Source organism: Podarcis gaigeae (genome assembly GCF_964106915.1).
Source record: "Podarcis gaigeae genome assembly, chromosome: Z".
NCBI classification, from domain to species: domain Eukaryota; kingdom Metazoa; phylum Chordata; class Lepidosauria; order Squamata; family Lacertidae; genus Podarcis; species Podarcis gaigeae.
The window spans coordinates 10,541,763-10,555,917 of record NC_139691.1 but is presented as its reverse complement, the minus strand read 5'-3'; the positions used below and the strand labels follow the sequence as shown (position 1 = coordinate 10,555,917).

The window sequence follows — 14,155 nt, the reverse complement described above, 5'->3', positions numbered from 1 at the left end:
AACGGGAGGCCCCATTAGCTAAAGTGGTGCTTCAGGTTAAGAACAGTTTCAGGTTAAGAACGGACCTCCGGAACGAATTAAGTATGTAACCAGAGGTACCACTGTATATGGTGTTTCCTAGGCCCTCCCACTCCCATTATCCCTAGCCAGCATGACCAATGGTCAGGGAAGGTGGGAGTGGCATTTGGAGGCTCACTGGTTTCTTACCCCTGATAATATAAGCTGAAAATAGTCCTCCCCTCCTGTCCTTTTTCTCCCCCCTAGGCACTTTTGCAGTTGGAAACAAGTGACCTTGGTTGTGGTGCTGGTGGGGGACAAAGCAATGTTGACGTGTTTCGAAGGGCTGGACTCACCTTCCTGACCAATGCAAATGCTGATGATTCAACAGAAACAGGTGCCCCCCCATCCCTTTTAACCACAAAGTGACACCTTTTCGCAAGTCCTCCCTAAATATCTAGGTTGTCAAGGCTTTTTCGTTTCGCTGCCAGCTTTATAAAATCACCTTTCTCTCCATTGCCACTGGTTTTATCTTTGATTTGTTTCCGCAGATGAAGCTTGTCAATCGGTTGTAAGATCCTCACGGTCCACCATTGAAGAGGAAATTGACAAAATGGGTACAGCATATGCCAGATGTTTTACTTAATAGCATTTTTTGTATGGAAGAGAGGAACCAAGCAATTTGTGGGAAATCTATTTGGTTTTGTTAATCATATCTATAATTTCATAGATCTAAGGGATCTAAGGGCTAGGGCATTGCATTATGGGTAACTTAAGATGGGGAGTGGCTGCCACAGATGGGAGTCGAATTTAACATTTTGCCCAGAGGACAGGGACAGATAGATCTGTCTATTTCATCTTCTCTTGGTTTCTCATTTTTCCAAACTTATATTCAGTTCTCTACATTTCTGCATCAATCTGCAATTTTAAAAAATGCTCATGGAAATATTAGTGAACATTTCTCCCATTATACAAAATTTTGTATAAAGCTTTCACTAATATGCACACTTTTGAAATCCATTTTCCCTGCTAATGACTTTTAATGTTGTTTCCACATATATGTGTTTACTGCACACAATTTCTCTATTATATGCATTTTTATATACATTATTTGGTTGGAGAACTGCATCACAAACTTTGATGAAGTATGAATTGCAAAGGAAAGCTGCTTTTCAGCTCCTAATTGGTTTGAGAAGCATAAATTAGGAAGTTTCTCATAAAAATGCAAACAAAATTAAATTTCTCCCTGTTGAGTAACTGTTGTATTTATTTTTATAGTCATGTTTTTCACAATGACTTGTAAACTGCCTTGTAAATTAGGGATGGAAGGATCCATCAGTTTTGGCTTTTCAATCTTAAATTCAGTTCTTCACATTCTATAGGGGATTTGGGAATATTAAAAAATCCTCTTTTAAATCCATCATTCTTGGAAGCAATATCCCCTAATATAATGCGTTTCTGTATGTTATTTTTCACTTATATTTTCATTTTTATGCGCACTTCCATCTAATATATGCATTCTGGTAAGCATTTTTTGATTGGAGTATTGCATTGCAAAACTCAGATGATTTCAAAGGCCAGCTTGTGTTTCATTGCACATCTTGTTTCAGAAAGTCTGAATTTGATAAGATTTAGCTTTAAATGCATACAGATTCCCTCCATCCCTAACAGCAATGTAGGAAGGCAGTACACAAATTCAAAAAGAAATGAAAATGGGGAAAGGGGACTCCCATAATAAATTTTATCCACATCCCTAACAGGGAGACGCCCCAAACCTGAAACTGGTACTGATTTTACTATGCCATGAGAAAGAGACTAGCATTATGTATTGTCATTTCAGTAACCTACTTTAAAAGACAAGACCTTCAGAACTGCTGTAGAACTGGAGCAGAACTGTATCCCATCATGCAAACTTGTGCCGAGAGAGCCAACCGCATTAAGTCTGGTAGTCGCCTCTGCATAGCAGCTTTTAAGCGCTGCTGCGAAACTGCAGAAAACCTGCGGCGGAATGAAACTCACAAGGTTTTAATACTGGCGAGAAAAGGTAACATTACCACATGACGCCATTTGGAGGCATGCTGCTGTTTCACAGGGGATTTTAAACAAAGGAGATGAATGGAATGAACATATGTTTTGGTCAGCCAACCAAATTGGGGTCTGATGCTCAAGCAGTCATCCTGATCTGCTTGCAGAAAGCTTGTGTGGATGTTAGATGTTGCATGCCACCCTAAGCAGTGGATATGGGGTTGTACGCTTATCCAGGGCTCGGTTCCTCTGTTAAGAAGGTCAACAGAGACTGTGGAGTCTTTAGGATATACAGTTTGATTCACACACACACACACACACACACACACACACACACACACCTTGGGCATAGGATGGAGGGGCTCACTGTATCAACACTCCGAAATATATTGCTTTTCCATTCGTCACAGCTCTAGATCCCGCACAGAGCAAGTCATGTCTCTATCCCCAGTTCCTGCAGCCTCAATCTCTTCCAGCTCACTCACATGCAACTCCTTAGCCTGGTCCCACTTGTTACACCTTTGATTCTTTCTCACTTAGAGGCAGCTAATTGCAGCCCAGCTTATTCCTTTAAAGTGGCGTACTAAAGTGACCATCTAGTCTTCATCCACAGATGAACATTCTTGACTGGTTCCCCAACCTTCCCCAAACTCATAACAGATTATATCCTGTCTTTACTGATTTGTTCATGGGAAGATTGTATGGCAATGAGCATTCATACTGCCTTCATCCTGATTTGCTTTTGGGGTGTTTACACATCTTCCAGTGAGACATTCATTCATCTCACACTTTTTAATGCACTTCCCCAATTGCAATTCCTCATTATTAAGCAAATTTGTTAGTACTTTAACTACATAAACACAGGGTTCTAGCCGATTCTAGTCCTCCAAGTAGTACTACTGAATTTAACAAGCATGATGAACTTAGGTCCATTCATTTCAATGTGTCCACTTAGGGTCAACCTTAGTTGGATACAACCCCTAAAGTTTTGATCGAATCCTTATTGCAAAATGTTGACAGTGTGGAGATGCTGATGGAACTACAAAATTTCCTCAAGATTTCCCATTAGATTCTCCTAAACGTGCAAGTTTCCTACTATAGTTATAAATGTTTAGTACGTAAATAGTATTTGCTGTAATGGCAATCAACCAGTCAATCGTTTTATTTCTATTCTGCCTTTCCAAAGTTAAAACTCAATACTCAAGGTGGCTCACAAAATATAAAAAATTACATAACGAACATAACAGAAGTAGTCATACACAACAAAACATCAAAAAGAACACAATCAAATTGAACAATTTCCACATTTAACATCAACAACATTAGCAACCCCCCCCCAAAAAAAACCAACAACACCCATTGACTAAACCTTCCCTCAGCTCAAGAGTCTGCTCAGCAGCCTCAGCTTTTGTAGCTGGAGTTAGCCAGGGCGCTGTTCTCCTAGGATAGGTAGAAAAGGCCTGAAAGGTCTTCCACAACCTATAGCCAAGGTGCACCTATTAAAAACTAGCCTCCACTTCCAAAAAGGGGCGGGGCGGGGGGCGGGAGAGAAAATGTAATACAGTGGTACCTCAGGTTACATACGCTTCAGGTTACGTACGCTTCAGGTTACAGACTCCGTTAACCCAAAAATAGTACCTCGCGTTAAGAACTTTGCTTCAGGATGAGAACAGAAATCGTGCTACAGCGGCGTGGCAGCAGCAGGAGGCCCCATTTGCTAAAGTGGTGCTTCAGGTTAAGAACAGTTTCAAGTTAAGTATGGACCTCCAGAACGAATTAAGTTATTAACCCAAGGTACCACCGAACACACTATATGGAAACTGATCCATACAAATGCCCATGTCACCCTTGATCATTGGCCATGGTGACTAGGGCTGATGTGAGCTGGAGTCCAACAGCATCTCTAAGGACTATAGGTTCCACATCCCTGTGCTGGTCCTAGCAGTTCCTGACTACTGGCTGACTTTTCTAGTTTTCTGAAATTCCTTTAAAAATATTTTCCAGCCCTTGATGCCATGTTGAATTTGGATCCAGAGATCCGAAGCTATTTTCCTGAAAGCTGGCTTTGGGAGGTTCACCCAGTTCACAGGTACAGTACTCTGGGAGAGACTCGGTCATTTTGACTTTAGCTGTGGCCTAGAATGAAACTGCTTTCTTGAATGAGCTAAAGTATCTACTGAGAACATTTTCACACCTAAACCCAGGAGAACTGCTGCCAGCAGGACTGAACTAGATGGATCAGTCTGGGTCTGATAGTTGTCTGGTAGCTTCTTTATAGTGGATTGAGCACTGTCTCAGTGCATACGACTTACATGCAGAAGGTCCCAGGTTCAATTTTTATTATTTATTGAATTTATATACCGCCCTATACCTGGAGGTCTCACAGTCCCCAGCTATTCAAGTAAGGATGGACAGATCTGTGAGTTTTGATTCTCTTAGTTCCTCATTTTTCAGTTCTCCGGATTTCTGCCACAATCTGTGATTTTATTTTTTATTTTTCAAAAAAACCTGCTGAAAATTCACCAGCATTTTAGTGCAAATTTCTAATATACACATTTTTGCTATAAGAGAATCCATTTTTATAGTATATTTTTTAAAATTTTTGGCTGATGCTTGTTAGCTACATTTTTTTGATGTGTTTGCCTTCCCCCCTCCTAATAAATGCAGTTCAAAGGCTCTTCCTGTGACATTGCCAGATTCTATCACCACCTGGGAAATACAAGGAGTTAGCATTTCAGACAAAGGTATGTATAAAATGTCTCATTTTGTTGTAGCCCTTCTTAGTGAGCGAGTGAAATTTTATATGAAAAATGAGACAATTGGGGACCTCTGGGATTCCAGCTTTGCTTAACCAACTTGTCCAATACACAGAGGAGAATTGGGATGTCTCCCAGGAGGTGTGTGTGTGTGTGAGAGAGAGAGAGAGAGAGAGAGAGAGAGAATGAATGGCGGGAGATTCAGGATGAAAAAGGGAAGTCCTTCTTTGTATTGTGCATAGTTAAAGCAAGGACTATTTTGGCACAAGATGGCTGCCAACTTGAACAACTTTAAACCCGTCTTCCCCTGCACTGCCTGGTAAGGGCATTAAGATCAGAAAATGGGTTTTATATACTGCTTACATGCCAATATGGCCTTCTAAGTTGTTTGTAACATCAATGATAAAACCCATACATAATTAAAAAAACAAAACAAAGCATCAAAGCATTAAAAACATCCACGATGTTAACCATCATCATAAGAAATGGATAAACTTCCATGTGTTTGACTCATAATTCCATTCTGTTCCATTTCCTACATCAGTCTGCAGATTTAAAACAAAAAGCCCTTCCTTCCCAAAAAGCATTTTAATAGTATTTCAATAAACATGTTAAGCTATTAATTCTGTTAGCACTAACCATATTGCTCACCCATATGTATAAAGTGCATCAGTAGTTTTAAAAAAGCATTAGTAAATGCTATTAAATACTGACTGGTTAATTAATTACTAAATACTAAATACTATTTACAAATGGTGTTGTTTGTTTGCCTGTTTGATTTTCACACAGGTATCTGTGTTGCTGATGCACTTCAGGTGCAGGTAATGAAAAACGTCTTCATAGATGTTCATGTTCCCTACTCTGTTGTCCGTGGAGAACAGATAGAATTGAGAGGATCTGTTTACAATTACAAAGGTTCCAGAACCAGGGTAAGGCTCTGACAGAAAATGTTGCTAACAGTTAGGGATGGGGGAAATGTTGGATTCAGTTCACTTTAAAATCTATATCCATCTATCTATCATCTATCATCTATCATCTATCATCTATCTATCTATCTATCTATCTATCTATCTATCTATCTATCATCTATCACCAACTATCTATCTATCTATCTATCATCTATCTATCTATCATCTATCTATCTATCTATCTATCTATCATCATCATCATCTATCTATCTATCTATCATCTATCTATCATCTATCTATCTATCTATCTATCTATCTATCTATCTATCATCTATCTATCTATCTATCATCTATCTATCTATCTATCTATCTATCTATCTATCTATCTATCTATCTATCTCTATCTATATCTATCTATCTATCTATCTATCTATCTATCAGATTCACACTTTCCAAAGAACCCAAGCATAGCCATCCTTTGAAATTCACACTTATATCAATTTTATGATACGGTTCTCCAACCAATGTTTTGTTAAAAACTGCACATAAAAATTTAAAGTGTGCATTAAAATGAATATATTAATGAAAATAACACGTAAAATGCATTTTTTTGCAAGCAATTTCTCTTATTAGTCAAAACTGCTTACAAAAAAGTGCTTATGAAGGAGAAATTTGCACTAAAATGCTGAGTAATTTTCATTAGGTTTTTTTTAAAAAAAGTTTTCTGCAGAAATGTGGAGAACTGAATTTAATACAGTCATACCTCATGTTACGTTTGCTTCATGTTGTGGCTTTTCAGATTATGAACACAGCAAACCCAGAAGTGTTTACTTCCGGGTTCGCCATGCGCACATGCGCAGAAGCGATCTGCATGCTTCACACATGCGCAGAAGCACTCTATTGTGCTTCGCACACACACAGTAGTGGCACTCTACTTACAGATTTTTCGGGGTGCAAACGGCACCCTGAAACGGATCGTGATTGTAAGTAGAGGTACCACTGTATTGGAGAAATGAGAAACTGAGAGAACCAAAACTGAGAGAGCCTTCCACCCCTACAAAGAGCATATTGTTCCCTGTAAGTGATGAGACTTAACACTGGAAGATCAAGTGAAACAAAATTTCACAGCAGTCAAAAATTACTAAAATTTCAATTGTTCCATTGAGATTATGAATGCAAAATTTCTATTTAAAAAATCACTTTATAATGTGAATCCCTGTGGGTGCCTGTGGCACATCCAATAAGTCTCATTAAGTAGCCTCACAAAACTCTGTAATGTGTGTGAGATAATTTGCACTTCCTGCTTAGTTGCTATTAGTCGATCTCTGCTATGTTGAATACATTCACTGAAACATATCCACATTTCATCGGATGCCAGAACTGGGCACCCACCTTCCTTTTCCATTCTGAATCAGAAAGGAGGTGCGGACACTAGAACTGTCATAACTCTAGAACTAGGCAACATCCAATGAAGCTTAATGTTGGAAGATTCAGGGCAAACGAAAGAAAATACCTCTTTGCACATGCTTATAAGCTACATGTTACTGAGTCAGCTGAGCGAAACCTCTTCTAACCCTTTTTGACACATGCTTTAGTACTGCACTAAGGTATCTGTGGGTGAAGGCATTTGCCTTTTTGGAGGCACGAGCACTGGACAGCACGGTATCCAAGAAACCATTTGCAGGCGTCGGGATCTCCAGGGATCATCAGTTGCCTTAGCAACATTCAAGATTCTCCCTCTGGAGACAGGCCTCCACACCATCAACTTTACACTGAAGGGTGATTCTGTCAATGAAGTCCTTGTGAGAACATTAAGAGTTGTGGTAAGATCAAGCTATTTTTCTTGAAAAGCCTTCCCACCCCTGCAAATCAGAAATGAATGATTGTTTATAAAGCACTCGTGATTTTAATCCCTCTCACAACATATTAAAGGGACGAGGGATGAGGAGGGGGGAAAGCAAACCCAGGACGACAAGTTCTTAGTTGCAAAATTCAACAGAATGCAAGTCACATAGCTGGGTCTGAGGACAGTGGAAAGGCTGTTGCTTCCTCTCCTTCTGGTAACCTTAGTGGCAGGGCATTGGTAGGTGGAGGAAAAAACTGAGCTGTACCTGTGGGACACGGATGGTGCTGTGGGTTAAACCACAGAGTCTAGGACTTGCCGATCAGAAGGTCGCCGGTTCGAATCCCCACGGCGGGGTGAGCTCCTGTTGCTTGGTCCCTGCTCCTGCCAACCTAGCAGTTCGAAAGCATGTCAAAGTGCAAGTAGATAAATAGGTACTGCTCTGGCAGGAAGGTAAACAGCATTTCCATGGTTCGCCAGAAGCGGCTTGGTCATGCTGGCCACATGATCTGGAAGCTGTATGCCAGCTCCCTCGGCCAATAAAGCAAGATGAGCGCCAAAACCCCAGAGTCAGTCATGACTGGACCTAATGGTCAGGGGTCCCTTTACCCTTTACCCTTTACCTATACCTGTACCTGGAATGATGGAGGGTGCCTGATTGCCATATCCTTTCCTCCTGGTGGCTTCTCAGTCCCCTTTTGCAGGGAACATTTGTAACTTCTGTCGCTAGTTGTAATTTAATATTTCACTCTGCTGATTCAGTTATAAATGAACTGTAACCAGCACTAGCAGGGATTTCAGTCCCCAAATAAAGTTGTTGGGGTGTTTCGTGTGTGTTGCATGTGATATCTTTTTAAAAACTAGTTTTTGCTAGAGATTCTTGGGGTGGGGGAATGAATAAGCAAATGTTGCTTGACAGGCCTGCATAATGTTATCTCCCTATTCTTTGGTTTTAGCCTGAAGGGATAAGAAAGGAAATTCACGAAGGTCACACGCTGGACCCACAGGGTGTTTATGGTATGGCAAATTACCCTTTCCCCCTCCCTTCCATTCAGTTTTCCTGATCCATTCTTTCTCTTTCAGATAAGCATTATCATGCTCATGTGATTTGCTGTTAGGACAGTCACTTGGGCATGTGTTCTGTACACCCATACCTGGGAATAAGTACCTTTGATCTCAGAAGAGTCTCCTAAGGAGTAGACATGTAAAGGATTGCACTGTGTATGGATTAAACTATTTATTTTGGAAGGTACACTCGGCATTTGGGCACCTCTTCAGATATAACAAAATTTTACATGAATGTTCCTTAGATTAAGGAGTGGGTTTTTGTCTATATTCAGATACAATTGGATGCCATTTTAAATCAAGGCAGCAGGATGAAACCTTTAAAAATGCATTGATTCCAAAACTACAGTGATTTATATTTTATTTGGTTTCTTAGACTTCATGAGCAATGCCAGGCAGGACCCTGCTGGTATTTTACAAAGGGAACTAGCATGTGGGTTATTATTTTTAAGTCACTGCATAGCGTGCCTCCTGCCTCCCAAACTCTGCTGTGAGCCTTTCCTTATAAGCCAGTCCCAATCCTAACTATGTCTGTGCAGAAGTGAGACCCATTGAATTAAATGGAGCTCATTCCCATGTAAGTTAGCATCATTATAGCATTGACATCAGATATGAGCACAGTCTGAAGTAAGGGTGGGTGAATTTGCCAGTTTTGTAATCTAAAGTTCACTTCTCCACATTTCTATGTCATTTTGCAATTTTATAGAAGTCCTTATGAAAATTCATCAGAATTTTAGTGTGTGTTTCTCCTAATGTACACATTTTGTATGCAGTCTTACCCTAACACATACATTTTTGTGGAGCAATTTGTTTTCATGATTAGATGCATTTTTAAGTGCACTTTACTTAGTACAGTATATGCATTTTCCGTACACATTGCTTGGTTGGCAAACTGCATTGAAAAGTTCATATGAATGTGAATTCAGGCATGTCCAACTTTCAAGAGACTGAGATCTACTCCCACTATAAAAAAAAACTGGCAGTGATCTACAAAAGTTGTTGAGCTAGTAGATCACAATATATGTACCTGTTGGACATACCTGATGTCATTGTTTCAGGAAGTCTGATTTATGTAGATTTGGCTTTAAATGTGAATCAAACAAAATTACACCCCAACCCTAGTCTGCAGGCACACGACGTTGTTGAAGATCTAGGTCTGATCCTTTGTATACCTTTGTATACCTTTGAAAGGCAGGATGGAAAAGTGAAATAAATAAGGCTAACATAGTACACAATTATTATTTTTTAGCTCTAGTAATGGCATATGTAACACAATAAATTTCCATGGTTTCTCCACATATATTTTCAACAACAGGGACAGTGGAAAGAGAGAAAGTATTTCGTTACAGGATACCTTCAAACATGGTCCCTAAGACAAAAGTTGAGAGGACTCTGAATATAAAAGGTAAAATGGAGTGGGTGGAGCACAGTTATTTTAATCACGTTTTCTTGCTGCTTTTAAGCCTCTAAATATTACAAGCATTTTTAGCCTTGTCATTCATGTCATTTATTTGTAATGGAGGATATGCTTATTGGTGGCTGCTGATAACGGTGGTGTTCTACTCATATTGGGATCAGTGGCAGGATGCCTCTGACAATTCCAGTTGCTGGGGTATATGATTGAGAGATGTCTCTTGCCCTCATGCCCTGTTGTTTAGTCATTTAGTTGTATCTGACTCTTCGTGACCCCATGGACCAGAGCACGCCAGGCACTGTCTTCCACTGCCTCCCACAGTTTGGTCAAACTCATGCTGGTAGCTTCGAGAACACTGTCCAACCATCTCGTCCTCTGTCGTCCCCTTCTCCTTGTGCCCTCCATCTTTCCCAACATCAGGGTCTTTTCCAGGGAGTCTTCTCTTCTCATGAGGTGGAGCCTCAGCTTCAGGATCTGTCCTTCCAGTGAGCCCTCAGGGCTGATTTCCTTCAGAATGGAGAGGTTTGATCTTCTTGCAGTCCATGGGACTCTCAAGAGTCTCCTCCAGCACCATAATTCAAAAGCATCAATTCTTCGGTGATCAGCCTTCTTTATGGTCCAGCTCTTACTTCCATACATCACTATCACTTCCATAAATCACTATCACTTCCATATATCACTAATCCATACATACATCATCATGCCCTGGTTGTGGACTTTTCATAAGCATCTGGCTGGCCACTAGTCCCATCAGAATCCTGGATTGGTGGCATGATCTGGCAAGCCTTGTCTTATGTTCCTATCTTTTCTGAAGCCCTCTGTTTACAAATCCTGCTTCTCTATTGGTGATAATTGAAGCCGCTTATAAGTTGTAACTCTGTTGGTGATGATTGAAGCCGCTTATAAGTTGTAACTGTGGTGACATTTAGACGAGTAGGGAGTAAGGCAAGGGCCCCAACAGTAGGTGGTGCCAGAGCCAATGACAAGCAGAGCCAACTAATTCTAGTTTCCTCCCCTTCCTCCTCCCTGCTGAGTTTTACAAGGGCAACCCTGAGAGTAAGAAGTAAAATGCACAAGGAACACCAGACAAATCATAATCTGCTCAACAGCAATGCTTGTTGAAATATTTATTTGCATTTATTAATTAAAGGATTTTAAAACAATCTTTTACCTGTCATGATGCAGCAGACGACAGAGTTAATACTATAATATTTCAAAAAGAGCAGTAATAAAGCGCATCTAAGCGGGGACATGAATTAAAAGTGGATTGAAACAAAACCTTTAAAAGGTTGACAGTCTTGAGGAAGAAGAGCACAAGTGAGGAAGGCATAAACAAGAACAGAACTTGCTCCCTCCCTGCCCATTCAACTTTGTTTGTGTGTTTCAGTTTGGTGCCTTGGCAGAAAAAGCAGTGTATAAATGCAATGAATAAATGAACACACACACACACACACACACACACACACACACAAACAAACAAACAAACAAACAAACACATGATAGGGTCATATACATTTCCTGGGGAAAGAAAGTCCACAGATACTGGGCCACCACTATGAAGGCTCTGTATCTGGTATCTAACTTGGGGACAGGGAACCCTTTGCAGCCTGAGTGCCACATTTCCATGTGGGCAACTTTCTGAGGGCCCCTGGCTAGTGGTGAGCAGGCCCAGAGACAAAAGTGAGTGGAGCAACAAATGTAAATTTTAGCCTTGTACAGCAGGTTATTCTCCACACACACTCACACATGCCTCTCTTTCCTCTAACCTAGTAAGCAAGAGTTTAAGGACACATTCCAGCCAGGCAAAAACATTATGGGTTCAAACCAGGGCCAGTGAGGCATATGGCTTGGGAAGAGGAGTGTAAGGTCTGGCGAGAGTTCCAAGGGCAAGATAGAGATCTGGAGGGCCACATTTGGCCCCTGGGCCTGAGGTTCCCCACCCTTGGTGTAATCTAACCTGTTACTCAGAGAATAGGAACAAAGTGAGTGTTAACTGCCTTGTGAGAAGTAGCTAACAGTAGAGCTCTCCTAGGAGGGTGTTCCAGTATCTGGGCTTCACCTCCATAAAGGCACTGTATTTTATACCAACTCAGCAGCATGGACAACCTCCATCCGCCTGCCAACAAAAATGACAGGATTTCATGGTACCATTTTTCTTTTGCAGGAATTCTTCTAGGTGAAGTGATTAATGTAGCTGTCAGCCCAGAAGGGCTAAATCTTCTTGTCAACCTCCCAAAGGGGAGTGCAGAAACTGAGCTTATGAATGTTGTGCCGGTCTTTTATGCATATGACTACCTGGAAGAGACAGACAGCTGGGACATACTTGGCCCAGAGACTATCACTCCAAAAGTTAACCTGAGGAGGAAGATGAAAGAAGGTAAATTAGTATTCCCTTGTGCTCTTTCAAGGTAAGGTAGACCTGAAGTCCTTGCATGATCACCCAAACAACGTACCTTGTGATGATAATTTAGCTAGAGGCTTATGATTGGCATAATTGCAGGGAACTTTGGCATTATCGAGATGTTGTTTGCTCTTTCTGGAGATAATAGTCAATGTGAATGATCTCCTAATGTTTGAAGTAGTGGCATGAGTGGAATAAATGTTGAATATGCTGCTTTATGTACTTTATAGGACTTGTCAGCATCCTGTCATTCCAGAAGAAAGATTTCTCATACAGTATGTGGCAGAACGGAGAGCCCAGTGCCTGGTGAGTTCTCCATATATATTAACAAATATAGTTCTTATTATATAGTAACACAATTTGACACAATGGGTTCTAAGGTTGAGGAGCAGGTTTCTGTTTGTGTTTGGATACCGTATGATCCCATTTTGAATCAAGATGGCAGACTCAACTTTTCAAATCTGCACCGAGTTAGACATCTCTCAAGATATTGTAAAACATTTTGCAAGAGGGTTCCTGAGATCAATGAGCAGGCTTCCATCTATGTTTGGATACTATTGGGCACCATTTTGCTTCAAGGTGGCAGACACAATCTTCCAGAGCTGCATCAATTGTCACTCAGGGTTGCTGTTGGCTTCTTAGAATTCCCAAGCAACATCAAGCACTTCTTGCTAGTTTGTTCACAGGTAGCAGCAGCACTTTGCCATCTGCTGCCATCTCTCTACCTTAAGTTCACACCAAAAGCTGAGGCAAAATCACACACTTCCTACCTCTGGAGCTCCTGGTACAAGCAAAAGAGTGATTCACAGCAGCTGTGGTTATAAGTCCATGGGCTGGAAAGGTCACACATTTACAGTGCAATCCTAGACAATCTTCTACCAAGAAGTAAGATCTGCTGGGTTCTCTGGACTTGTTCCCTGGTAACTGCATATCGGACTTGTGCCTTAGTGAATGAGTGAAACGTTTAAAGCCATAGAGCAGCACAGTATAAATACAGCAGTCATCAAGTTTGATGCTCAGTCAGAAAATTAACCTTAAATACGGTACTTGCCATGGAATACTTTATTTGTTTCCTCAGAATTGCAGAACCCAAATGTGTGTGTGCAGGCTGTGGGTAGGAGTTAATTTCAAAATTAGCAGCCAGCTCAGATTTTCCTCAGGAAATATATTTGTTTTATTTTGTTGATGGGGCAGGCTGACAGCTTTTGCCTTAAGGATTTTGGGACAAGTGAGCCAATATGTGGCTGTTGATAAGAACTCTGTGTGCAATTCTCTGACGTGGATGATTGACAACTGTCAAATGGCAGATGGATCTTTCAGGGAGATTTCAAGCTACCAACCTGTAAAACTACAGGTAAGGAAACTTTTGTTTTTTTTGTTTTTTTAGGAATTCATTTTCTAACTGACAGAAAGTTATGATTTAGGTGAGGCCTTTCTTGTTAGCACAACTCATCCACTGTAGGGCTGACCCCACCATTAGACAGAGAGAGGGAATAGAGGTAAACAAACTTGTCAATTTGTTTCTTCAGTTTCTCATTTTTCTAACTGTAAACTTGGTTCTTCATATTTTTGCAGCGATTTGCTATTTATTTATTGTTTTACAAAAGACTCTTGAAAATTTCTCAGCATTTTGGTGCAAATCTCACTCCAAGCAGATTTTTGTATGCAGTTTTGGCTAATGCAATGAACTTTTGTATCTTTGCATTTTTGTTTATTGTTTTCACCAATATATGCATTTTTATGAAC

At 40.5% G+C, this 14,155-nt stretch overlaps 1 protein-coding gene across 2 annotated transcripts in view; it reads left to right on the top strand.

The window, feature by feature from the left end:
- C5 (complement C5) overlaps positions 1 to 14,155 on the top strand; it is a 72,660-nt gene that overhangs the window by 28,077 nt on the left and 30,428 nt on the right. For both annotated transcript variants that reach the window (XM_083721582.1, XM_083721581.1), the window contains exons 15-26: positions 265 to 394; positions 549 to 614; positions 1,838 to 2,041; positions 4,027 to 4,111; positions 4,690 to 4,766; positions 5,568 to 5,707; positions 7,282 to 7,509; positions 8,486 to 8,546; positions 9,910 to 9,999; positions 12,173 to 12,385; positions 12,640 to 12,715; positions 13,604 to 13,763. In XM_083721582.1, coding sequence (XP_083577708.1) covers positions 265 to 394; positions 549 to 614; positions 1,838 to 2,041; positions 4,027 to 4,111; positions 4,690 to 4,766; positions 5,568 to 5,707; positions 7,282 to 7,509; positions 8,486 to 8,546; positions 9,910 to 9,999; positions 12,173 to 12,385; positions 12,640 to 12,715; positions 13,604 to 13,763 — 1,530 coding nt within the window. The remainder of the gene's footprint in view (positions 1 to 264; positions 395 to 548; positions 615 to 1,837; positions 2,042 to 4,026; positions 4,112 to 4,689; positions 4,767 to 5,567; positions 5,708 to 7,281; positions 7,510 to 8,485; positions 8,547 to 9,909; positions 10,000 to 12,172; positions 12,386 to 12,639; positions 12,716 to 13,603; positions 13,764 to 14,155) is intronic.